General features: G+C 44.2%; 1 protein-coding gene across 5 annotated transcripts in view; it reads right to left on the bottom strand.

Annotated features, from left to right (window-relative positions):
• Positions 1-2,164: 2,164 nt before the first annotated feature.
• Slc22a15 (solute carrier family 22 member 15) overlaps positions 2,165-26,877 on the bottom strand; it is a 64,891-nt gene continuing 40,178 nt past the window's right edge. For 2 of the 5 annotated variants that reach the window (XM_060392969.1, XM_060392971.1), the window contains exons 7-12: positions 25,131-25,271; positions 21,975-22,060; positions 8,160-8,280; positions 6,541-6,613; positions 4,402-4,590; positions 2,165-4,116 (exon numbers count right to left, since the gene is read on the bottom strand). In XM_060392969.1, coding sequence (XP_060248952.1) covers positions 4,024-4,116; positions 4,402-4,590; positions 6,541-6,613; positions 8,160-8,280; positions 21,975-22,060; positions 25,131-25,271 — 703 coding nt within the window. In that variant the 3' untranslated portion in view covers positions 2,165-4,023. Of the gene's footprint in view, positions 4,117-4,401; positions 4,591-6,536; positions 6,614-8,159; positions 8,281-17,021; positions 17,129-21,974; positions 22,061-25,130; positions 25,272-26,877 lie in introns of those variants that run through there. The other 3 variants (XR_009594792.1, XM_060392970.1, XR_009594793.1) reach the window with 3 other exon arrangements.

Below are 26,877 nucleotides of genomic sequence, written 5' to 3'. Positions count from 1 at the left end.
TGCTATCAAGTATGGAGGACCTGAATTAGGATCCCAAGCATCCATGTAGCATCTGTAGCCCCAGTGCTCAGGGATGGAAACAGTTGGGTCCTGGAGCCTCACTGGCCGGCCAGTCTGGCCAGAATGGTGAGCTCCAGATTTGGTGGGACTCTGTCTCAAAACATTATGTGAAGAATGACAGAAGATTCTCGGCATCAACCTCTGGTCTTCACACACAGCACCCAAGTGTGTATGTACATGGACACATATACCGTGGTGTGTGATGTGTGTGGAAGTGTGCCCACCACAATGCATGTGTGGAGATCAGGACAACTTTGTGGCGTCAGCTCTTTTTCCCTTTTGTGTGGATTCTGGGGCTCAAACTAAGACGGCACCAGGCTTGTACAGCAAGTGCCTTTACCCACTGAGCCATCCTTTTGTCCCCATAGCAGTTTTGTTGTTAGGTTTGGTTTTGTTTGGTTTGTTGTTTGAAACAGCGTTTCTCTGTGTAAACAGCCTTGCTGTCCTGGACTCGCTTTGTAGACCAGATCCCATAGCAGTTTTTATTGTGGATCAGGAAACCTGAAGAATGAGGTACCAGGAGAGGCAGATGCTATGTGCTACTCACCGTATCAAGTACAATTTCCCTCATTTTGCTAAGGAAGCTTTTGTGCGGGTCCTAGGACAACCTGTAGGAACCAGTTCTCTGCTTCCATTATGTGGGTCCCAGGCACTGATAAGGTTCAGGCTGAGCCGTCTTGCTAGTGCTTCCTGCATTCTTAGTCTGTTGAGAGCTTTAATTTGGAACGTGTATGGAATGCTGTGCCCACTGAAGTGGCCACGAGGAGTCTTTGTCCTCTGATGTACCGCTTCATGCATTTTCCACAATGTGTCATCTTTGTATTCTCCTTTTACGCTGTTCTCCTGGGGGGTCTCTTTTAAGGCCCTGACTTGTTTGTTATCCATCTAATACAGCAGTCATGACTTCTAGCAGGTCCTGTATTTGTCAAAGTACTTACACTGTACTTACAGTGCACTCTGTATGAACAAAAGGCCCGTGTTCTGTGGCACTTTATTAAACTCACAAAAGGTGGCCACTAATACCCAGTTTTATTTCGTTAAGAAAATCCTCACATTTCTGATACCGTTGCAACTCAAGGACCAATGATAAAATATCTGTAGGCAGAAGTCTTTCTGAACAGTGGGATTTCAGTTCCAATGTGTTAATTCCAGTTACCTGAGCTTGTATGTGCTAAGAGTATAAACGATACACTAAACTGAAGTGTGCATGCTCAGGCCTCAGCCACTCGGGCAGTGCTCCGAAAACCTTAGTCTTCTTCTATCTGGCTAATGTGCTCCTTTGAGAACTGAAGAACATCTCCCTTGCTTCAGAGCAGCTAGAAGAAAAGCACCCACCCTCCCGGGGCTGTGGTTTAAATGCAGCACCCAAACTGAAGCATAGTGTCTCTGAACGCATCATGCAGTGTGAAGACTGCACAAGCCACTAGACCTCTGGGCCTGAAATCTGGAGTTTTTCTACTTGGCCTACATTTTCTTTTCGTCACCTTTCAGGAAAAACAAAATCTTCATTTTGATGTTCCCCCCCCCCAAAATTTATAGCGTCATTGTATTGTTACATGTGTGTATCTTATACACACACACACACACACACACACACACACACACACACAATATATAGAGGCCTGTGTTCTTCAGCACACGATGTCTTCAGCAACATGAACTTACCTTTCACTTCTGGGCGGCAGCCAGTAGCAATAGCGATAGCCTATAATGTTTCGGGAATCTCTTGGGCAATCCTGACCAACTCAAAAGAGGGATTCTCAGCCTGGCGTTTGGCTTCAAGTTATAGTCTATGGCTCTTGGTGGAAGCATTGTCAACTCAGATAGGAAATTTTTATTGAAACTCTGTATGTATATTTATACGCTGACTTATATGTATTATAGGTATTTTTGAGTAGATAGCTAATAGTATAATTCCTTATGACTTTTCAGATGTCCTTACTGTTATTTTAAAGATGCTTTTAATGGACTATCAATACAAGCAAAATATGCTACCTACCAAGTAAGATTTCTGTGGCCCTAATATTCACTAACAGCTACCATGGGGAATAAAATCCATCTTTACAAAGGCAGTGGATATAAGTAATAAACTATGCTAGAGGACTACACAGGGATAAGAAAAATTTAATAATATATCCAACAAGAGCAGCCAACAGTCAAGCCAACCTTATTACACAACACATAATTCAATCTAGGGTTTCTCCTTCTCTTAGCTGGGGAAAAACCAAACCCATGCCAGAATTGCCTGGATCTTCACTTCCTTAGCTAGAGACAGCAGGAATCTCAACAGCGCCAGGTAACGGAAAAGGCCACGGCACTGCTTCCTCTGGTGGCTAGGCTGATGGATATGTTTCTAACTTCTAATATCCAATTTTCTATAATGGGTTATATTAGGAGGGATCAAACTGATCAAAATTATATGTATTAATTTACTGCTTTATTTTAAACACTTTATTTGACAAGAATCAGTAGTTTCTGGGAACCCTGTCTTCCTTTCCCAAGTAGAGCTGACCTCTACCAGAGGAGAGAGCAGCAGGCAGGACTTCATAGTTTTTGGGGTGTGGGCACTCTTTGCTGGGATTTGCAGATATGATGCTCCAAGGAGTTCCATAATCTTTCTGACAGCTACACACAGGATCTCCTTTGGGTCTTCACTGCATCTTGGCCAGTGCTTTCTACAGTGGTAGATTATGGCTCCCCCATAATCAAGGACAGGAAGGAAAAAAATGATTTTATAAAGAAACAGATGGGCACAGTGTAAGCCAAGACAGCATGGAGGAGACCAGGAACCATGTGGAAGCAACAGGACAAAGGCCTCCACAAGTTCCAGGAGTATCTACAGAGCACCCTTCCTTCACATCCATGAGCTTTCTCTTCCAGAGCGATTAGCATGAACAGAACTCCTAAACACAGTAATTTCCCTGGCTGGGACAGTGATTAATTGCCACACGTGGACTCCTGGCTCATATGCTTAGTTCAGGGTGTTCAAGTTTTGTGAGAAATGAGAATTAAGCGTGATTCTGATTCATTTGGAAATCCATGGAAGCACTTAATGAAAACTCAACATTTTCTTTAAAAATCACCATGCCTTTTGAATAAACATGTAGAGACTGGTGCAGGGCAGAGTTCAAACCTTGATGTGCTGCCCAAATCCCTCTGTGCACGTTGAAGAGAACAAACACTGTGAAAGACAATCTTCACTCTTATTTAAGTCGTTTAAAGAGTGCTCAGCTCATCGCTTGCAGACTACTTCCAACTTGTAAAGTTTCATTGTAGACTGGGCATGATTTTGAAGTTATTGCCAATACTAGAATCTCACAACAACAGTGACAAAATTCCCAAATGTTTCCAAGTGGGATCTAGAAAAATTGCACAACATACGTGTCAAAGGTAGTTGCCGTGGCATGACCAGTCCTCTAACCTCAGCAAACTGCTTGGTTGGTTCTGGCTTTTGCTAGTGAATGACCTCAGACCAAAAGGCACAAGCTGCACTGCCAACCAATGAGCTGGGAGCCAGCGGAAGACTCATTTCACCAGCCAAGGGAAAGCTGGGGATCTTGCACACACTAGCCTGCATCAGAAGATTCCTGGTGGGGAGTCCCAGGTGACAGGGGCAGACGCCAAGTTTACTAGGAAGACAAAATCTCACGGAAGGCCTAGCTAATCCTAGTAGAAGTTTGAGCAGTTTCACACCCCGGCTTTTGGGTTATGAGGAAGGGAAGCAGCATGAGGTTCAGGTCAGGCACCTAGAAGGTGAACCTGAGCTGTGTGGCTAGAGGCATGGTGCTGATTAGCTCATCCTGAACAAATCAGCAATGCTTCTCTCATGGTGCCAAGGTTCTCTCTTTGGGAATCTCTCCTCCAACCTCACGTGTGGAAGCATCGGTGTGGGCTGAGTGGTCCTGATGCTGAATGGAGCACTAATGATGATGGTGCTTTGCTTCTGGGCAGGATGTAGGGTCTTCACTTGATCATCTGTGTCTCCTCATCTGCATCATAGAACTCTTCCTCCTCGTCATCGCTCTCACTCCCCAAGGCGCTGGCCTTGTCTAGGAGCTGAAATGGCAAAAGAGATCTTGTAGAGGCCATTGCATGATGTCATGAAGGCCTGAATGAGACACCCAGACACTCATAAGACAATTTTGCTGTTGTTTTGAGACAGGGTCTCAAACAGACCAAGTTAGCCTCCAATTTGCTATGCCGCTGAAATTAACTTCTGATTTTCCTGCCTCCACCTCCCAAGTGCTAGGTTTACAGGGGTGCACCGCCACTCCCAGTTTTAGGTGGTTCTGGGGCTCAAATCTCAGGGTACCTGGATGGCTACAGCAAGTGACTCTATACCTGTGGAGGATCCAAGGTCTGTAGAGACAAGGCTTCCTCCCCTAGCATCTTATATGAGTACATTTGAAGGTCAGAAAATGTCTCCAACAAAGGGCTGTTCAGAGTCTCTGGCAATAGCAGGCTTAGGAGGCCTGAGGTCAGGCCGGTGGCTCCAAACACGATGAAGGGCAGAGACCACTGCACGTCCTTCTGTGGAGACAGGAAGTGGAATGAAAACAAACAAACCTATCAGTTTCTTAGCAGGAGACATCAGCAGTCTTGTGACCAAGAACTGCTGGGTTTACTGTCTAATCAGCACCTTCCCACAAGAACACCACATGCTTTGTTTTCTTTGCTCTGAGGCAATTATCAGGGAAGTCACAGAATGTTTCCTCAGGTACACAGGGATGGGTCTAAGTGAGCCAAAGGGCTGTGTTAGACTGTGGACTAGAAGCCTTGGACCAACTATGTCAAGCAAGGCACAGCCATGGCTATCTGTGAGCACAGCAGGCCCACATAGGCACAGTTCACAGGGAACTCTGGAGTCCAGCTTCCACCCAAAAGAAAAGTCTGCTCCACACTGATCTCTACATTCTCTTCATACGGAGGAGACCCTGGACTATTTGCTGATAATAAACTTTGTAGTTGTCAAATGTGTTATACCATCATTGCTGAGAGATCCAAGATTAAAGAAATAGAAACTGAAAGAAAAAAGTCCCACAGAACACAGAACTGTAAACTATTTGAGCCGACTATGGCATTACCAGCAATTGCTCCAGCGATTCAAAAGGTATTCTTAGAGAAATACCTTTCTTTTAGTGTTTTCTTTTAGTGTATGGACTCCCAGCCACAGTAGGCTGATTCTACCTTTTAGGGTATTTTTCTCAAGATCCTCTAAGAAAATCCCCCAAAGGCAGTGTCAAAACCACAGTATAAGTAATATCTTAAAGGTATTTCCTTATGTAATAACACATTGTGATATAATACTTAAAAACAGTTCAGGATCTTTAATTATATGTGTATATGTGCACAGGTGTGCTGGTGCGCGTGTCAGTGCTGGATCCCCTGAATGTATAGGTCACGAGCTGCCTGCTGGGGGTACAGGAATCAAACCAGGGTCCTCTGCAACAACAGATGTGCTCCAAACCATTGAGCCATTTCTCCAGTCTTTTTTATAAACATTTTAGGGGTCAGGGTCCTTATTAGTGGACATGGGGAAACGCCCTGGATGCTTTGATCTTGAGACAGCAGGAAAAGCTATCTGCAGCGCCGAGGGCATTGAATAACAAGGGGCCTTCCGACCCTCAGAAGACACATGCTGCACGGTGCAGCCGCGGTGCTCCTGGTTACCACATGTCTGACTCTAAAGTCAGCGAAAGGCTCCATGACTGATCTCAGGACTATCTAGCAGTGAAGACATTTATTGTCCCAGGGTGAAGACAGTCTGTTTTTTTTTTAAAGTCTTTATCGTGAAAGTTGGGCTCTGTAGTCTCTGGTCAGTTTCACAAACAGCGTCTGGCTATCTGTAGGATTGCTTATATCTGGTAAAATCAAGGAGATCTGTGGGGTCCCCAGGGCTTTCACAGGACTTGAGCATTTTAAGGCCTGGAGGATTTTAAAATGGTCACCTGTTTCTCCTGATCCCCACCCTTGTTTTAGATAATGGAACTTAAAAAAATGTCAGAGAAGACAGGGCATGTAGGGTCTAGGTGTGTTTCTCCTTCAGTTTCTTTCCCAGGGACGAGCAAATAGTCAACCTGCTTCTAAAGCACTTCCTGTCTTTAGAACTGGTGACAATGCCTACCTCTTACAGCTACTGTGAGGGTCACATAACGTATTGACAACCCTTAGCATAGAACCCAGCACACCACAGAAGCCCATACATATTCACTGGCTTCGGGATGTTGATGGGAAGAGGTGTGTTGGTACCACCAGACCCTCCAATGAGTCCAGATGAACAAAAGGTCAGACCCACCAAAGGCAAATGTCCCAGTCCATCCACCCTGACATCGTACTGGACTTCTTATCAGAAAGGCACAAGATTCACATTTGTGCAGCTCCTCCTGGTTGAACCTGTTCATTATTTCTTTCCACACAAAAGCACAAGTGAGTTGCAAAGCAGAGAACCCAGAGGAACAGAACCAGGAGGTACAAACCAACCAGTGAGGGGATGAAGGGAGCAATGATCCCACCAACTCGGGAGAACATGGAACACGTTCCAAGGCCAACATTTCTGGAAGGCGTAAGAAAACAACAAATTAATTAATTAGTTAATTAATCAATTAAAACCACTACATTTCAGGGGGACAATTTAAAGAGTTGGAAGAATACAATGAGCCCAAAATAGCATAATCCTAAGGAGAAGGCACCGCGCTGCCTACTAGAGCTCTCTGTGAGGCTGAAGAGTTCTGCCCACCTCATAGACACATGAGGCTTCCAGTGCTTGAAATGTGACTCTTGAAGAGAAGGAAATGAATTTTTGTTTTAAAAGCAAGTCTTGCTATGGTGACCCTGGCTGGTTTTGAACTGTTGCAAACTGTTTACCTCTGCCCCTAAGCTCTTGGAACTGAAGATATGAGCCACCACACTTAGCAGAAACTAATTTAAAAAAAGCTTTAGTTATGTTCACGTGTATGAATGTTTTGACAGTACATATGTATCCATGCCTAATCCTTTGGCAGCTAGAAGAAGATGTTGGAACCCCTGGGACAGGATTTACAGTTGTGGGCTGCCATGTGGGTGATGGGGATTGGACCTGGGTCAGCTGTAAGAGCAGACAGTGCTCTTTAACCACAGACCTAGCTCTGTAATTTAAATTAAGTTAAATAATCACATGAGGCTAATAGCAGCCATATTAGACAGAAGATGACACAGAACGAGCATCTGAGTATTTCTCGTGGCAAATAATGAACGTTAGCTCATCTATTAGTTAAGATATCCAGCGAACCAGAGCTTTGTGATCCAAAAACTTTGCCCATTTCTTTAAAAAAACAAAACAAAACAACTCAGCTAACTATTGAAAGCCAAGTATATAAATGGGAAATAATGTGTTCACATTGCCTGATAACCCAGAACAGCATGAATAGTTTAGGCAGAAAAGGCAAAGAGGAGTAGAGAGAATGGCACTGTTTCCAGACAGGATGGCCATCCAGTTCTATCGGCAGTATTGTTAGCATGAAAATGTCCGTGTGGTTGGCATCGCACCCAAGTTATAGAAACAATCAAGTTGCAGAAACAATCAAGGAGGAGCAGGCAACTGCAGACCGAGCTGTTTCTGGGAAGAGACTTTAAATCATCAGGTGGAAAGCACCCCTAGGCCTCTTGCTTGAGGAAAGGGAGGGGCTCTTTCAAACAATCCTTAAGGAGACTTGTCAAAGGGCTGGCACAGGGAGGACCAGCCCAGGGCCCAGGGAGCAGAGCTGAGGCTGCAGCCCTACCTTAAATGTGGGTTTGCTCTTATCTTTATGAAGGGATGTTAGGATGAAAGATGCTCTTTCTTATGTAAGCATGCACTCACTGCCCATCTAAAACAATGGACCCTCTGGAACTGCAAGCAAGCCCCAAGTAAATGTTTTCTTTTTAAAGAGTTGCCTTAGTCACGGTATCTCCCACAGCAATAGAACAGTGAGACAATGGGTGATTAAATGGTTTTAGGATTGACATACGCCCGAATAAAGATAGGGAAGGCGGTCTCTGCCCACAAAAGCACAGTCGACAAAGCCTGGGCAGCATGGATGGGGCGCAGCAGCATGAGAGCCGTACCCCACTGAGAGCCGTACCTGATGACAGTGGGGTACAGCTCAGAGGTATAGGTGTAGACGATGTTGAAGGCAGCACTGATCGTCAGCTTCCCCAGCAGGGACAAGGAGTGGCTGTTGACCACTGCAAACACGCCTGTGTCTGAGGAGAGACAACACTTGTGAAGTCCACAGCTGAGCACTGTCAGCACGTGGGGTTTTGTGGGACATCCAAAACCTCAAATACTGAAACAGTCCATTCAACTGCAGGATACTCTTATGAAATTTCAGAAAGAAGATATGACACTGTTCTGTAGAGAACAAAAGCTGAAAAAATTTGGAAAAAAACTTCTAATTTGTTTTTTCTTCTCAGTTTCTTGCTTGGATTATTAATTGGTAATTAGATTTGAACTTCTTAAATCTATTTACATAAAATGCGAAGCTATTTCAATTTTACATCCTTACTAAAATACTATCGATTATCCTGTGATTCTTTTCTTTATTAACTGGGATTCTATAGTAGTTGCCTGTCAAACACACTGAATGTCTCCCCTTCAAAAACTCACACACCCCCACCTTCAAAATAGCAATTTTCTCCTCATGAGAAGAAAACAATTCTCCCATGCTCTGCGTCCTTCTGTCACCATTAAACTTGCCACTGCACTTCCTCCCTAACTCCCAGCATTCCAGTCTGCTGCTTTCTTCTCCCAAAGTCATACTCGTGAAAGCCAGCACCACTGACCTAATCACCAATGTAACTGCCTCTCTCTTCTTGACATTTCTTCTAAATACAAGACCGTGTCCTTTCCTAGGGACTCTCTGGCTCACGGGAGCCTTTCTTCCCATCGTATCTCCTGTGCCTGCCTGCTTCTACTTTCCAGTCCCTAGACAGGCATGCCTCAGGCCCTCTCCTGTCACTACTCACTCTTCATCTTGTTTGCCAAAAGTGTGTTTCAAGGAATTTCATGCTAAGTTTGGTGTCTTATTTAGACCAGCCTGACTCACAGAATTCCCTGTAGGACAGTTTTTCACTAAGTATTTGCTGAGCTAAGAGGCCCTGGGACTGCAACTGGCATGAATGTGGCAGGAAGAATCTGCGTTCATGCTGCCTCAGCTGCCAACAAAGAGGGCATATCACATGCCTTATCCAAAATCATGACCCCCTCCTCCTTGACTGTGGGACTCGGCTTCATCTACTTTAACATGGTGTTGCGAGACCCTGAGTGGGCATCTTAAACATGTCACGTCAGGCTACAGTCAATGCTGCCAAGACATTTTGGGATGACCTTGGCTAGCATAAGCAGTATATATTGAAGCTGCAAGGACTCTCTCTAGAAAGACAACCCATGCCTCTCAGCATTTGCTCCAAGGTATATTTCTAGGACTCTGATCTCACTTCCTCTGGTAACAATTTTATTAGATTATTTACTTCCCCATTTAAGCCAATAAAGAGACTACATTCCCACTATTTTCTAGAAAACTAAATCAGGAAAAGGTATTGGGTAGCATTGACAGAAACAAAAATACGTAACTGTTTGTGTAAACTGAACTCTCTCACGAACGAGCAAACAGAAACCACATGCTGAAGACGCTCCTCATAGGGACCAGCTGATTGCAACTTTGTAATTGTGGCGAGTTATGACGGTACAGCTCGCAGTCCAAATGTCAGGCTCTCTCTAGCGCCCTCACTCCCCACCCCTGTGTTTCAGCTAATATCTTTGACTCTAAAGGAAAGCCTTTGAGATGTACTCTAGTGTACCCTGTCTTCCACCAACTCTAAGGATAAGAATGTCACCAGAGAGTACCGGAAATCCGTAAGAATTGTTATTGATTGGATCACTTTGCTGTAATCATCTGCCTGGGGTTTCCACAAACATAACTGGTAGGCACATTTATTACTTCTTTTCCCAATGACTCCTACAAGTCCATGACTGCTTCCTTAGTATTGTCCTGGGCACCTTGAATATAAACAGGTTCCTGGACCATGGTCCTTCATATTTGATTCAAGAATAAAATATCTCTTATTTCTCTTGAGGTGTGTTGACTTTTTACTTCTCTCCTCTGCTCCTGCCAACACACCTGCAGTCAACTATTCAGGGGAACCCACCTCTCCCCCAAGATGGCTTATGTCAACAGCAGACAGCTTTCTTTGTTAGGGTTCCTGCTATTGCGGCTGCCGGGCTCTGCAGCCACTGACCTACATTCGCAGTCATTCCCAGTGAGTGGTCAAAATGTTGATTGGAAAGGAAAAAAAAAAGTTATCTAAAGAGGAAGTTAAAATGGAATTGTGGTTTTTAAAAAGTGGATTTGCATAATACTTGTGTCTTCCCACACATGGAACACCTCGAGGTCATACTTTAGCTCCAACAATGCAACTTTGAAGGACTGTTTTCAGGCCCTTTGGAGCCATCAGAATAAACGTCTCTTTTGTCCATTTATTATTGAGTTGGGGGATCCCATTCTCTATTTTTTATTCACTCTTTCTTCATGTATATATTCTATGAATAGATTCATGTTCCCCCTGTTACTCAGGTTGGCCCTGAACTCCTGCCTCAAGAATAGTCAGTTGCTTCCAAATAGCAAAACTTCATCTCAGTCATTCTCTGCTTTCACTGGGTGAGGATAAGCAAATTTGTTTTAGTTTGCAGTGTTCTGAGACAGACAGGGTTACAGGTATCCCAGACTGTCCCTGAACTCGCCTGTAGCCAAGGGTGACCTTGAACTCTCCCCCTCCTCCCAAGCTCTGGGATTCCAAGTGAACCAATGCAACCCAGCTCTCCACAGGCAGATTTTCTGTTGTTCATGTTTACAAACAGTGAGATAGCTACATGCCTTGTAGTGTAATAGAACCTTTTACCTTTGCCTTTTCTTTTCTGGTATTGAACACTGAACCCAGGGTCTTAGGCATGCACTCTGTCAAAGTCACACACCAACCCCATTTGTTTTTAGTTGCATTTGTGTGGGGGGGGGGGCATGTATGGAGGTCGGAGGATAACTTTTGGGAGCCTGTTTTCTCCTTCTACAATGTGGGTCTTGGGGACTGAACTTGGCTTATTAGGCTCTGTAGTAAGCACTTTCACCTGCTAAGCCATCTTGCTAGCCCCATCTTCTTTCTTTAAAGGCAAGCAAGCAAGCAAGCAAGCAAGCAAGCAAGCAAGCAAGCAAGCAAGCATAATTCCGTCACCACAGCCTCATTTTCTGTAGAATTCCACCTGAATGAGTTAATAGTTTGTGGCCTCCCATGCTTCACTTGAAGCAAGCGTGTGAGGCACCGTCCACGGTGCCCGGAACTCCGGGCTGGCAGCGCCCCTGTGAGTGAGTTTTCTCTTTTTGGCCGCTCTGTTGTGCAATGTTTACGTCTCAGCACAGAGTCAGCACTTCCCTGGTGTCTGCCGGGTTTCAATATCTTCGTGTGTACTCACTCGCCTTTCTGACAACTTCGTGGAGAATTATCCTCTTAAATATTTTATCGTTCTTTAAACTGAGTTTTAAGATTCCCTTCTCTATTTTGGATTCAATACTCGGTCATGCATTATTTTATAAACACTTCCTCTTGGCCTGTACATGCCGTTCTATCTTTTTAAAGATGCGTCTGCTTTGTTTGAAGAGGCCCTTGTCTCCCTATGCTGCCTTAGTTGGCCCAGAACTCCTAACAGGCACACACCTTACCCCCTGGCAATGGAGATTTTTTTGTTATTGGATCATTTTGTTTGTTTGTGACTTTTCATGTACTCCCTGGCTAACCTTGAATTCTCTGTGTAGTTGAGGATGACCTTGAATTTGTGTTCCTTCTGCCTCCACCTCCCTAGTGCTGGGATTACAGGTATGAGCCATCACACTTATTTTTATGTGGTGCGGGGATTAAACCCAGGGTTTTAGATGTGTCAGGCAAGTGCTCTATCAACTGAGCTATACCCCTAGCCCAATAATCTTTTCCTTTTTTGTTTTGAGAGGGAATCTCAAGATTATGGAGCCCTAGAACTCACTCTGTAGACAAGGCTGGCCTCGTATTCAGAGCTGCCTGCCTCTGCTTCTTGAGTGCTGGGATTAAAGGCGTGCAGCATTATCACTGGTCAGAATCTTTTATAAAGAAATACCCTGTGTTTTGATCAAGTCTAGATTATGCTTCTTTTTTCTTTCAGTGCTTCTTACGCACTAGTTAATCAATCTTTGCCTGGCTGGAGAAGTGGCTCAGTGGTTAAGAGCACTGGTTGCTGTTCCAGAGGGCCCAAGCTCTATTCCCAGCACTACATTTTAGCTCACAACAGTCTGTAGTTCTCCAAAACACACTCCTTGTCTCCTTGGGCACTCGGCATACACAAGCTGCACAGACATACATGCAGACAAAACAGCCATACACATATGTAAGTAAATCCATTCACTTTTTTTAAAAGACTAAAAAAAAAAAAAAATCTTGTTTAAAAAGGGAAAAGAGCTGGGTGTAGTGCACACACCTGTAATCCCAGCACTTGGGAGGCAGAGGCTGGTGGATATCTGTGAGTTCAAGGCCAGCCTAGCCTCCAAAGAGAATCCAGGACAGCCAGGCCTACTCAGAGAAGCCCCATCTCAAAAAGCCAAAACCAACAAACAAACAATAATAAAAATTTAAAAAAGAAATGTTTGACTAACGCAGTCACTACTCTGCTGTCTTGTCTGTTTACTCTTCTAGAAGCTGCACAGTTTCAGCACTGAGGCCTGGCAAACATTTCAAGTTCACGACTGCATATGCTCTGACTTCTGTTGTTCACACATGTGGTTCTTTTTAATATTCAGTTCTTTCCCCTGGTCCGTCCTATCAAATACCACACTGTCTTGATTACTATAACTGCAGAATAGGTTAAACATAGATAAATTCTACAACTTTGTTTTCCTTGATAAAAATTATGTTAGTTAGTCTAGGATCCCTTTAAAAGTCATAATATTTTGTTTGTTTGTTGTACAAATTAGTCCTATCAATAAAAGAATCCTCATGGACATTTGATATTGTACTAAAGATAAATCAGTTTGGTAAGAAGTGATGGCTTAAATAAGTTCTTTCTTTGAACATGGTCATCTTATTTATGATTATTACTATTGCCAGTTCAGTTATTTAGCCCTCTTTAGTTCCTCCTATCAACCTTTTATGGTTTTTATGTTATATATGCTACAGAAAAATTTTTAAAATTTCTAAAATTTAAAAATTGTTTATTACCAGGGCCACTGTTTAATTACATAGTAGACTATTTTGCTAAAAATATATAGAAATAAAACTGTGAATCACGTGTTTCTGACAAGCTCATTTATTAACTATTTTAAAATGTGTGTGTGTGTGTGTGTATGTGTGTGTGTGTGTGAAGCATGGCATGTGTGTGGTAGTCAGAGGATATCTCGTGGGATTGGTTCTCTCCTTTCACCATGTGGGTTCCAGGGACTGAACTCAAGTCGCCAGGCTTGACAGCAAGCGCTTTTACCTGCTGAGTCATTTTGCCAGCCCTCATCTATTAATTCTAGTATATATTTTATTGTTCAGAATTCTCTGTTGTTTCACTCTGGCTCAGCTTGGATCCCTTTCCCTTCTGCCATATTGCAATAACTGGTATGTTTTGACAATATTCCATAGAGAATGAGCAACCTGATGACAGCGAGTATTATTCACTCTTTCAGTGGTAAATGCAGCGTTTGCTAGAGATTTTCCTTCACTTGTGTTTGTCGAGTTAAGGAAATTCCCTTCTGCTTCCAGCTGCTAATATTTCTTATATGTGCTGAACTCCGAAACATGCCTTTTCTACCTGTCCTGAATTATCATGTAACTTCCTTCTTTCTTTCTGGATTTTAAATATGGTGACTGACACTGGTGGGTGCCTGTATTTGAGGGGTAAAGTTTGCTTCTGTCTGACTGAGTCCTCAAGGTAACTGCTGGCCTTAAGTGAACTGCTGGAAAATCAAGTGAATTGGAAATTTCTTCCTATTTACCTGTTTTTTAGAACCGAGGAGCAAAGCCCCGCAATTCTGTGTGGGAATATTTCTACCTGCACATTCAGTTTCTCCGGCAGAGGGCTACAAAGGTCATCTACTGGCTTTCACATAAGTTTTTTAAGTTTGTTTCTCTAAAGACTGTACCTAAATTGGATTTACTATATAAGAATATTCACGTTTTCTCATTAATGCCTAAAGCTTCTTTAGCGATGGTCCCATTTTCATTTCTGATATTTGTGATCTGTGTCTCATTTTCTTTATTAGGCTTATTAATTTTAGTTGGTCTTAAACAACAGGATTTTAGGTTCCTTGCTTTTCTCTGTCATTTTTCTGTTTTCATTCCTTGATATTTTTTCCCCCTCTTATTTTAATTCTTCTGCTTGCCTTCTGTTTAGCTTGGCTTTCCTTTTTAAAGTTCATCTTTTAGAGACAGAAGTTGAGATTACTAATCTGTTCTCTTAATTACTGATAATTATATAAATGTTCATACCTAAGCCTCACTTTTTTTTACATGTCATGAGTTTTGATATTATATATTTGATTTATGGTTTAACTAAAATACCTTCCAACTTCCTTTGTTATTTTACTTGATCTGTGTGTTTTTAAAAGAGTATTGTTTAGTATTCAAATGTTTGAGGCTTTTCCAGATATCTTTTTGCTATTGGTTTCTAGTTTAATTTCCTTCTGGTCAAGTAATACTTTTATAAGTCTTCAATCATTTTAATTCTTTGTGTTTATACTTTGTGGCCCCACTTATGACATCTCTCCAGATGTTCTGTGGCTCTTCAAATGAAAGCCATGTGCCCTTGCACTTGGTAAGGTGTGTACAAATCAGCTGGCTATGCTGATTGTGTCTTGCTTTTCTACTTTTCAATCGATCTCTGAATCAGCTATTGAAGGATCAAGTTTAAGTTTGCACAGTTCCGTTTGGGGAGTCTGAATGTTTTAAGAGGCACACACATTTAGGATCCTTACCTGGCCATTAACTGGCTACTTTTTAACCATGCATTTGAATTTTTATCTATTAATGAAGCCTTTGGTCATCATTTCTGCAAATAATGTTTTTCCCTGAGACCAAAGTTACATGGCAGGCCATTTGATATTTTCCCACAACTCATTGGTGCTCTGTTAGATTTTGCTCAATTTTTAAAATAGTTTTTGCTATGATTATAATTCATGGATCTCTTCTGCTGTGGTGTCCAGTTGGACCCATCACTGTGTTGCTTTTGCACACTGTATTTTTCCTTTCTAGATATTCAGTGCACATCTTCTTTATGGCCTCATTTTCTGCTTATTCCAAGTATGCTTTTGTCTGCTTCAGCACATGAAACATCATTATAACAGCTTCTTGGATTTGTGTGCTTAAACACACAGAATATAGTCACAGTAGCTGCTTGGACATTCTTAGGCACAAGGGAAACAGCTACAGCCACGGCTGTATGTTCTGGCCTCCTCACCAGAAGAGGCCAGAACCTGTACACCTCTGGGTTGTTGCTGCTGATTTCTCCCCTTGTGTGGAGGTTTTCTCCTGCTTATACATACCTGACTGACTGAAAGCCATGTGAGACTGTTCCGTTCCCTGGTTAGATTGCTGGGCGCCCTTAGCATCTTTTAAATGCTGCTTTGACTTTGCTCTGTGAAGCAGCTCAGTTACTTAGAATCAATCGATCCTGCAGTGTTTGTGTTGAATACTTTCAGGACCAACAGCCTTCACTTAGGCCTTTCACTTTTGGTCCAGGCTGTCTCCTCTAATGGGTAATGTCTAGTTAAAGGATGCACAAAGCAGTCATGGCCCCGGGTTCCAGCGATGGCTCTGCCTGCTACTGTTTGATGATCTCTGCCACTCCTATCTCTCCATTCCAAGCTCATAGCCCTCCCTGCTCTTGTCTACTGGTCTTCCCCAGGTCATGATCTTCCCCACTCATGTCTGGGGATTCGTCCTCCCCATCCTGGCCTGGCAGTCCTCCCCACTGCTGTCTGGCAGTCTTCCCCATTTGTGTCACATCTTCTTCCCCCTCTTGTCTAGTTTCCTCCACTGCATACACAGAGCACGGAGGATTTTTCTGAAGATCTCTGGAGGTCTTCCTCTGTGTGTTTTACTCCTCTCAATACTTTTGCCCAGCAACATCTAGCCACCTTAATATCTGTTTCTTCTAGGCACCTTAATATCTATTTCTCAGTATTTTTGCCTAGCAACTTCTAGCCATGCTTAGCATCTATTTTGCTGATTCAGTAAGTTGCCAAGTTTTGCTGCACTTCCCTCTCTGCCCTGTGGCCTGGAGACTCTCTTGGAGCCCACCTTTGCTAGTCTCCTTCTCTCTGGTATCATTGTTATATGCAGGCTGTTATCCAATGGCTGAATATGAACATTTTAATGTACACTTTATAGCTTTTTTAAAAAATGTTTTATAGCTTAAAGCAGGAAGGGAGATGCTCTCTTACTATCATGGCTGAAAGTTCAAGTACTTATCAGTTCTCCTGTGGCACTGCTATTCATTCCTTTTGGATCACTACGTTCCTTCATTAGAGTTCAAGCTGTCTGAGGCCAGGAAGTGGGCTTTGGTCACAGAGAGGACCTTGCGTGCACAGATGTTGGAGAAGCTGGGTCAGAGATGGGAGAGCAGGCCAAGGAAGGGGATGAGACATGCTGGCCGCTGTGGGGAGTTGAAGCACAGACTCCCCATGGTGCTGATCTGGCACGGGCTCTCACCTTCCAGAGGCTGCAGCGGCATGAGCCGTACCCACCGGCGCTCAGAGCTATCCTAACATCCTCTGTTCAGCCCTGGCTAATCCTGCCAGGCCCTAATCACACAGTGCCAGCGCTCAGACACCGCAGCGTCACCGTTTGTAATTACAACGGTCAACGCAATTCAGTGAGAACACTCGCTGCTCTGTGAGTCAAGGGCACCTGAAACTCCAACCCCTCGTCAGAAAGCTGGGCACACTTACCTGACCAGTCTGAACTTTAGTTTCCTTATGTGGTAAGTGACACATAATGACCTTCTGAGTCTGTGGAGAATCCGGTGCTTTGTCAACACGCCAATTGGCAGTCGATACTGTAACATTAATTAGGACCCTCCTCTGAGTAAGAATGCAAACCAAGTAAAATGCCCGCTGGCGATGTGTGTAAAAAGTGAGTAAGTGGCCCCGACACCATTCCTAGAAGAGAACACTCACCCGGAGGCTGACTAGGAAGGAACCACACGGCTATGAAGGGGCTCTTTAACATAGGCCGAGGAGCCTTTTTCTCAAGTGCTTGAGAAAGATGTGTTTCTGATTTGGGGAGATTTGGGAGTGTTGGCGCATACACACGGAGGCGTCTTGGGGAGAGGACCCAGGCCTAAGCAGCAGATTTATTTGTGCTTTATAAACACTGCATAGCCAGGAGGCAATGCCATACAAGACTTTCTGGGCATTTGTGCTGTGGCTCATCACACGAGGTCAAGTGTGGAATCTTCTACATGGGGCGTCAGGTTTGTAAGCGCTCAGGGTTTTCAGTGCAGAAAGTTTTGGTATTTTGGAACATTTTAGGTGTCAGCTTTTTGGAATAGGGGTATTCAACTTATAATTATAAATCCTAGGCTGCAAGATACTCAACATCTGGTTTTTAGCTTATTTTCTGTGTCTCCTAGAGAAATCGTGTCACAGTATCCACAAATGCCCCAGAAACGAAAAACCACAATCATACGCAGATGCTCAAAAGAAGCCAGTGGGTAAAGGGCACCTGAGTGGCAGAAAGGGGAGAGCACAGGTGTGGAATTCTTAATGGAAAAACTTAGGGAAATGAGCAGGAACAGGGTGGAGAAATGAGTGGTCTTCGAGCTAATGTGATGCGAACAGAAACTGCTCGGTCTCTTTCTTAATATATACTTTTCAGAGTGTTTATAACCTATAGTTTAAAACTCTGAAAAAAAAAACAGATTTAAAAGAAACCAAACAAAACATTTTAAGGGGTAAATATGAATAGTTTAAAGAATTTTTTAAAGCTCAGAGAGGATTCTAGAAAGAATAGCAAAGGTTGTGTGCAAAAAAAAGTTGGCCATCTGTTCTCTCTCTTTAGTGATGAGTCAAATGAAGGGAAATGAGCTCAGCCATTGTGGGTGAGGAGCATTCTAGCAGTCACTAATCATTTACTAAGGGGCGTTACAGAATTTCTCTCCTAGGAAATCTTTAGAAAGGCTGTCCACTTTTTCTAAGCACAACAGCCGTGTTATATTCCCCAATCCCATGGAAAATATTGCTTCATTGTGTCTCAAGCTGTGTCCATCAAGGGGCAAAATCTGCAGGGAGTTCCAGCAGCTCTCAGGACAGATGAGGATGAAGAGGGATGGCTGGTTGGATAGGAGATTGCTCTTGGGTGTTCACCTTGGATTTTTGTTTTGCTATTCAGAATAGAGTTACTGTTACAGAAGGGTCACGTGTAGACTCCTAGAGGTGGGCCACCTGAATGTGCATAGGAGCAGGAGGGGAAAAGAGACATCCTTTGGCTTGCCTTCCAGGGGTGCAATGCAGCCAGAAAATGCTTATGGTAATAGGCCAAAGGTTTGCTCTCTGAGATGAGGCCTAAATATCACTGCTGTGGTAGAGAACTACATTCCCAAGTTGCCTACATAAGACAAGCTCTGCTGAGCATGAAGCCACCAAAACTAGAAGTCCATTATTTCCTGCCTTAGACAAACAAAATGAGGATAATGACACCGGCAGAGGAGGAAAAAATGGGCAAACATCCTGAATTCTCTCTATTCCGTGAGTTGATAAAAATCCCTAACCAGCTGTGGAACAATCCCAACCCGAATCACTACTAAAGCTGAGGAACAGTCTGTGTTCTGGTTCACAGTACAGAACTTCGGGTTGTGGCTGACAGTGGAGCAGGTACGCAGCGGGGTCAGGAAATAAATATGGGCATCCTGGAAGGTTCTGCATAAGAACCTAGAACAACTGAACCTTGAGGAGAAGCACCTTAGCTGAGGGACACTTAACATGCAGGCTGCTCTGACACGTAATGAACACGTTATGCTGCCCAGAAGTTATCAAATTTCAGCCCGACCATCTCCATGAGCACTTCCAGAGCACAAGAGCCATATGACAGAGATCAGAATCCCAAAACTCATCGCAGGCTGTTCTTAGCCCACGTGCCCTCATAGCAAGGCTTTTCGGACCTTCCTCACTGGAAACCACATCACCTTGTGGAGGAATGTTAACTCACAACATGGCTGCTCTGGCAAGAGGTCACATCCAGAGACCTTCGAGGTCCGTGTGATCTGGTGGGAATACAAACACACCTTTTATCCAGGAAACAGAGGCGAGAAGACCTGAGTTTAAGGCCAGCCTGGTATAGAGTAAGTTTCAGGTAAAGGAAAGCTTAGGTCCAGGTATGGTGGTACACACCTTTAATCTAGAACAATGAAGGTAAAGTTAGTTTGTAGAAAAAGTGCCCATGTTTGAAAATGATGTTTAATTGAGTAGCAGAAAAAGTGAAGATCTGACAGAATATTATACACTCAGCTTTCATGAAAAGAGAGAGGAAAGGGAAGCTACTTAAGGGGCAATGCAGAGAGAGAGGAGGCAGTTTTACCAGAAGTGTTTTACAGAAAGAGGGTGAATGAGAGAGCAAGGTAGACACAGGTGAAGTTGAGGCCAAGCAGAGCATTTCAGGGGCTGAGAGAGAAGCCAAATTGAATAAGTTAGCTGGGAGAGGAGTTTGAGCCAGAACAGCTGAGCTGAACCAGCCAGCCCAGAGCTCAGTAAGAACAAGTAAGGGTGAGCTTATTCAGCAGTAAGTGTCAGAGTCTGAAAACATTTTAGGCCCAAGTTAGATTGTACAGAGGCCAGAAGGTTCCAGGACTAGGCCTGGGTTAGCAGGAGGCAGCAGTAAGTTGAGCTAGGCAAATGAAAGTTCCTTTCACATCTCCCTCTGCAGGATCTGTCACACCTCTAATGTGCAAGTACCAAAAAAGGAACACAAAACAAAAAATCTTGGGAACTGGCAAGTACCTCTGTATCTACAGAATCTCTTCCTTCTTTATTGTCTTGCTATGTAGTCCAGGCCTGCCTCCAATTTGCTACATAGCCCAGGTTGGCCTCAAACGTGGGATCCTACTGCTTCAGTCTCCTGGGCGCTAGAATTGCAAGCACACACTGCCACATCCGGCTCACAGAATTTTTATGTAGGGTAACAATGTTACACGGGGTGTTGAGGAGACATTTATTTTTAGATAGGGTCTCGTGTATCTTACCTCAAGCCTGTTATGTAGCCAAGAATGACCATGAACTTCTGATACTCCTGCCTTCATCTCTAGAATGCTTGGTTACAGATTTGCAAACATGACCAGATGTCACGTAGTCCTAGGGACCGAACCTAGGGTTTCAGGCAATACAAGCACTCTACCAGCTGAGCTACATCCCCACTCCAAAGGGAGAGCTTAGTAAAGCTGAAGAATTATAAAAACACCAAAGCCTCCTACAAATGTACTTTATTTGCGTTTGTTTGTTTTGGTTTTTCGAGACAGGGTTTCTCTGTGTATCCCTGGCTGTCCTGGACTTCAATCTATAGACGAGTCTGGCCTTGAACTCAGAGATATGCCTGCCTCTACCTCCCAAGTGCTGCTGAGATTAAAGGTATGTGCTCACAGCCAAACTTTGGGCAGAGCACAGGGAGTCTTATGGAAGAGGTGGGGGAAGGGAAGAAAGAAGAACCCAGAGGGGACAGGAGCTCCACAAGAAGACCAACAAAGCCAAAAAATCTGGACCCCAGATGGGCCAGATGTACCAACCAAGGACCAGGTATGGAGAGGACCTAGACCCCCTGCTCAGATGTAGACCATAGGCAGCTCAGTCTCCATGTGGGTTGCTTACAAAAGGGAGCAGGGGCTGTCTCTGATATGGACTCAGTTGCTTGCTCTTTGATCACTTCCCCCTGGTGGGGCAACTTTGCCAGGCCACAGAGGAAGAGGATCCAGGCAATCCTAATGAGACTTGATAAGCTAGGATCAGATAGTAGGGGAGGAGGACTTCGCCTTTCAGTGGACTAGGGGAGGGGGATAGGGTGAGCAGGAGAGAGGGTAGGACTGGGAGGAGATGAGGGAGGGGGCTACAATCAGGATCTTGAGTGAATAAATTGTAAAAGATAAAAAAAAATCAAGTAAAAAAAAAAGGTGTGTACCACCACCTTTATTTTAAATTTTATTTTTTAAAATTATGTTTATCCATTTGTGTGTGCGTGTGTGTGTAAGTGTGTGTGTCCATGTGATACCACAGCATGTGTGTGGAAGTCAGAGAGCAACCTGTGGGAGTTGTTCACCTCCATCCTGTAACTGTGATCAAACTCACGTCATGAGGCTTTGTGCAAAGGCCCTTACCAGCCGAGTCATCTCAGCAGTCCTTAGTCACACTATAAAATGACCCAGAGCATAAGCATTGTGACGGACATTGAGTGTTACTCTTACGGTGTTGCTGTTATTGTTATTAACCTTGGGGTACCAGCTGCAGACATTTGGGGGGTCCTAAGCTGCCTTTAAGAACTAGTTTCCAATCTCCAGTCTTGAGATTGGCCAGAGTGTACAGCTTCATTTGCAGCCTGGAAGGAGTTTCTTTCACTGCGGAACGGACCTTGGCCTCCCACATCATCAAGTAAACAACCCTGACATCCTGAGTGCTGCATCCCAGACACCCCAGATGGTAGCTTAATAGCCTGAAAGAATTAATAGCACACCTCTGAGCACAGTGTTCACCCAAAGAATAGTTCAGGCAATGCAAAGAATCTGGCCCATTATAGCCCGCACAATCACTAAAGAACATGCAATCACAGAAATGAATATGGCATATGGTGATCTCTTTACTATATTGAGATTCATTGTAATAAAAGTGCTGTTCAGAATCCTCACAGAGATTTGAAAGGCATACCTTTTTTTTCTGGAAGAAACATCACAATGAGACAGGCTAGTCCTCCAAGGCACAGAAACGCTGCTAGCGTCCGCTTCCGACCAAACCTAAACAATAGGAGGAAATCACATGTCTCTCTAAAAGATCTTACAAAGTTGTTTTCCCTTTCCTGCAACTTTCCTACTTAACTGTCCTCAATTTAATTTTGGTGTGTGGCAAGTGTATCTGGTCAGGAGACAGATCAGGATATAAGCAAGCATGAACACGGGAACCCGCTGGTGGGAAGATCGTGAACACAGGACCTCCCTCAGTCCTCATGACAAACACGCAGGCATGTGCTGTAACCCTCTCCATCTTTTCCAGTCTGAAGCTGATAGAGAGAATGGAGTCCTCTAGTTCGTTTTACTCTCTGGTTACCCTCCTCTTAGGGTGTTGACATGTTTAAATACAAGGGATGGTGGCGCTTTTTTATTTGTTTATCTTTGTCTCCATCTTTTAGAAATATAAACAAGAAATATTCTTGTTAGTGGTTTCAATACCAGTAAAATGTATTACACAGTTTAATTTCAAAGTAAGAAGTCTATTCTTGGAAAAAAGAAGCCCCATTAATCTCCATTCTCCAGGAGCCAGCAATAGGCTGTGAACTTCAGTATTTTTATTATGTATATAATGTTCTTTGTGTGTGTGTGTGTGTGTGTGTGCCTTTTTCTTTTTTTTTTTTTTAACATTCTACCATTTTGGTTATTTTATTTAAAAATTTTTTTAATTTATTACAATTTATTCATTTTGTATCCTAGCTGTAGTCCCCTCCCTAGACCCCTCCCTACCCTCCTCCCTCCCTCCCTCTTCCAATGTTCTGTCTGCATGTACACCTGCACGCAGGACACCAGATCTCATTATAGATGGTAGTGAGCCACCATATGGTTGCTGGGAATTGAACTCATGACCTCTGGAAGAGCAGCCAGTGCTCTTAACCTCTGAGCCATCCCTCCAACACCATGAACTTCAGTGTTTACTTGTAATTCTGATAACTAATTTGCCAGGGTAATTTTAAGATTGTTGGTTTTAGACTAAGTACAAACGGAAGCTTAGCGGGGGAAGTTACTGAAGTCAGGAAGCTAACACACAGGTCAGACTAGAAGGAAACCCAGGTCTGCTTGATCCCAAAGCCCCTGTTCTTCTCCCCTTTAGATCTCAGTCCCCCCTTAAGCCAGTAGCTTCTGAAAAGCAGGAAGGGTCTGATGTCTTTTTGACAGCTATTTTCCAGGTTATTTTTAACAGCTAGCATGGAATGGCTTTTGAATGACATTGACCTAGGCAAGCCCTAAGCATAGGCTACCTTCATGAATAGCCTCCTGGTGATGCTAGAAATGGCCATCAGAGGCTTAACTGTAAAAGAGGAGGATGTGTCCTTACAGCGATGCTGCGTGTGATGGCTGGGACCACGGTGAGAGGAAGTGATGGTCACTAGTAGAGGGCTCAGGCAAGGCACCTGCAACACTCTCTAGGAGAAAAACCTCCAACTGAGCAGAGTCCTGCATTTGGGCTGCTGGGCTCTCAGCTGAAGCATGCTGGCAGGTATGGCAGGCGAGTCAGGGCTGGAGCTACAAAGGGCATTGGAGCTCATGGCCCCAATGCTTTCCTGGCTTTCTCCTTCAGCTCACTAGCCCACTCCTATTCTCAGCAATGTTTTACTCTTTGCTTTAAAAATAAAAATAAACAAGAACCTGGAACAGGCTGGTCTGGCATTTACCATTTGTTTCCTGATCTTTCTCATCTCTCCTTCAGATACTGGCCAAAGGCTAAGCATATTTTCCTTGGCACTGGGATGGCACTGTTTCTCTGACCTCCATGTATAACTTAAAGGTATGGCATTCTCGCCATCTCTCTTCTCTCTGGGTTTCCATCCTGCCCCATCCTTTTTCTTTGAAACTCTAATAAAACTGTCCTCAAGCTTCCTTCCAAGTCTGTTCCTAAATTCTTTTATTAATGAGGCTAATTAACCCCAAAGGAATCTTGGTTTCCTGAGTAACAGTAGCATGCGATGCAATATTATAGTTTAGGTTGAAATGATAACGTCAACAAGAAATGGAACAATGGAACTAGTCTCTTGCTCACTAAATAACAGAGGGGGGAAAAAAAACCAGACAGACCAGGATGCTGAGTTCTATAAAATAGCATTTGGAATTTCACTCCTTTGCTCATGAAAGAAAAAGCAGGGCAGACTCTGCCCTTCAAAGGAGTTCTTAGGAGGTAGGGAGACTTCCAAGGTTCTGTCAGGTTTTATCTTCTGCTTAAAAGAGCTTCTGAATTCTGAGGTGATGGGAGTCTGTGTACATGGAGCTAACCAGCGCATTGCTCAGGCCTATGTATGGGTCTGCATTGACTACTCAACACCCCTCCAGTGGAGTACCTTTCACACTGCGTTAGAGCCTGCATAAGAATCCACCTACACAGAACTCAAGAACCACTACAATAAGAAGTGAACTTATCTGGGCTGTTTCCAGGTTCCGGCTATTACAAATAAAGCTGCTACAAACCTGGTTGAGCAAATGTCCTTACTGTGTACTTGAACAGGGGTCTTTTCTGAAACTGATACTCCAACCAAGGACCACTGATGGAGATAACCTAGAACCCCTGCACAGACGTAGCCCATGACAGTTAGTTCAAGTTAGTTAGTTAGGACAATTCAGTCCAAATGGGTTCCATAGTAATGGGAACAGGGACTGTCTCTGGCATGAACTGATTGGCCTGCTCTTTGATCACCGCACCCTGAGGGGGGAGCAGCTTTACCAGGCCACAGAGGAAGACAGTGCAGCCATCCTGATGAGACCTGATAGAATAGGATCACAGGGAAGGGGAGGAGGACCTCCCCTATCAGTGGACTTGGGGAGGGGCATGCGTGGAGAAGGGGGAGGGAGGGTGGGCCTGGGAGGGGAGGAGGGAGGGGTTTATGGGGGGGATACAAAGTGAATAAACTATAATTAATAAAAATTAAAAAAACATCAAGAAAAGTGAGCTTATGTACATTTAGCCTGAGAGAAACTCCGATGGGCAGGGCTGGGCATGCACTGTCTATGGCCGAAGAGCACAACAGCTGGGTATGCACACATGGGAGAATGTGTGTACACTGCAGTCATAGCCTCCACGGTATGCTTCCTTGTCACCCATACTCACCATCTTTGGTTAATCAGGTAGATGCAGAGAGGGTAGGACGGAATCTCTATGAGGCCAGATAAAGCCAGGTTGGCATAAATACTCCCCCCTAGGTCACCTGCGCTCAGGGTGAGGCCATAGTACACCAAGCTGCAGACAAACCTGCATTGGGGATTAAAGGACTGAGAGGTGAGACAGAGTTCATAGGACAGAAACAAGACTCTCAATATAATTGAATATAACACCAGTTCAATATAATAGCCTCTGCTGTAAGCAATGAGTCTTACTCTCCCACTGAGCTTTCTATCTTAATCTAAACTTTTATCCTATTAAGAAACAAAAGCATAATGGGGCTTTGGGAATGATTTATGTCTATGTATTATAAAAAGCAAATGGCTGGACAGTTCCTGCTTGAGGAAAGACATTGTTCCTGCCTCCTCAAGCATTTTCGTACTGAAGTGAAAACAATGGCCCTATTCTTTATTGAGCTCAACAATCTAGGGAACACTGGCTTGTGGCCTTGTGATATTATCAGAAGGATTGGACAGAGCCTCCTATGGAGAAAGCCAACAGGGCATGGCTAGAGAATAGGCTGGATCTTCAGGTGGGTCATCTGTAGGCCACAAATGCCTGGCTCTCCGTCCCCTAGAACCCTAGTCACTTCCCATCCAAGGACTTCAGCAGGGACACACACTATAGAGACCAGGGTAGAAAAGAAAAGGCCACGGTTCACAGCAGAGCAGGGCCTTCTGGGAAGATCAACAGGGAGGGAGGTTCTCAAGAGACGTTAACTCATTTCTGCACACCAGCATTGAAATTCACATTTAGGGAGCACCTCTTCGCCCTGGTATTGTGACAGGCACAAGCCTGCCTCCTGCAGCGCTGGGCCAAGGAGCGCAGCTCAACTGAGTGCCTGCCTGATGCTCCAAATCAGAGTGAAGTGGCCGGAGGAACATCAGTGTCTAGCAAGCTGCTATGTTAAAAGCACAGCACGGAACAGCTGGTTCTAAGAATGCCGAGGCTGGCCTTCACTGGCATGTGAGAACCAGTGGTAAACCACAAGTTCCCACCCAAGTGATGGATTGCTTGGGCTTTCCAACTCCCCTAGTTCATCCATTGCAGTCCACAGTGGACAAGTTGCTCATCTGCTTCTGTTTTGTTTTCCCGGGAAAAAGCCTGTATGCTGTGGTTGCAATGGAGTGCGCGGCAAAGGGAACACTTTATTTCTCCCTCTGCCAAAAAACACAGTAGTGGGCCAGGTATCCTCGGCTGTGAAGGACCAGCCATGGAGAGCTGCAGTACAGCTCGAAGACAAAGCAGTAGAACATCTGACCTAACGGGTATAATGCCGTAGATGGACTTTTTTATGACACACACACACACACACACACACACACACAGACACAGAAGCATCGCAAGTAGGTGCTTCCTCCCAAGCAGCTGATGGGCCGCGTGACGAGCAAACTCAGAGCTGGGTTGAGCTCTGGGTTCCTGTGCACTTGGCCTCTGCTTCTAACTTGTAGGAACCTCCAATCAGCGGTGTCTGCACTATATTGCAGGTTTGGTTTTTATTGCAGGGGCTCTCTTAACCTCCATGCCTCTAACCCTGGGTCTTTGTTTGACATTCACTATGTATTTATCATTCCCTGGACTATGAGTCCACATAAACTGTCTCCCTGAAACTGCATTCTTCCAAAGGGGCCACCTAGAATCTGGGATGCAGCTTATAGTAACTCAGAAGCATTCTGAGAGGCAGGCTGGAATATCC

This window comes from Meriones unguiculatus, chromosome 10 (assembly GCF_030254825.1).
Source record: "Meriones unguiculatus strain TT.TT164.6M chromosome 10, Bangor_MerUng_6.1, whole genome shotgun sequence".
Classification (NCBI taxonomy): domain Eukaryota; kingdom Metazoa; phylum Chordata; class Mammalia; order Rodentia; family Muridae; genus Meriones; species Meriones unguiculatus.
The sequence above is the reverse complement of the archived record's forward strand: the minus strand, read 5'-3'. Positions and strand labels throughout refer to the sequence as shown.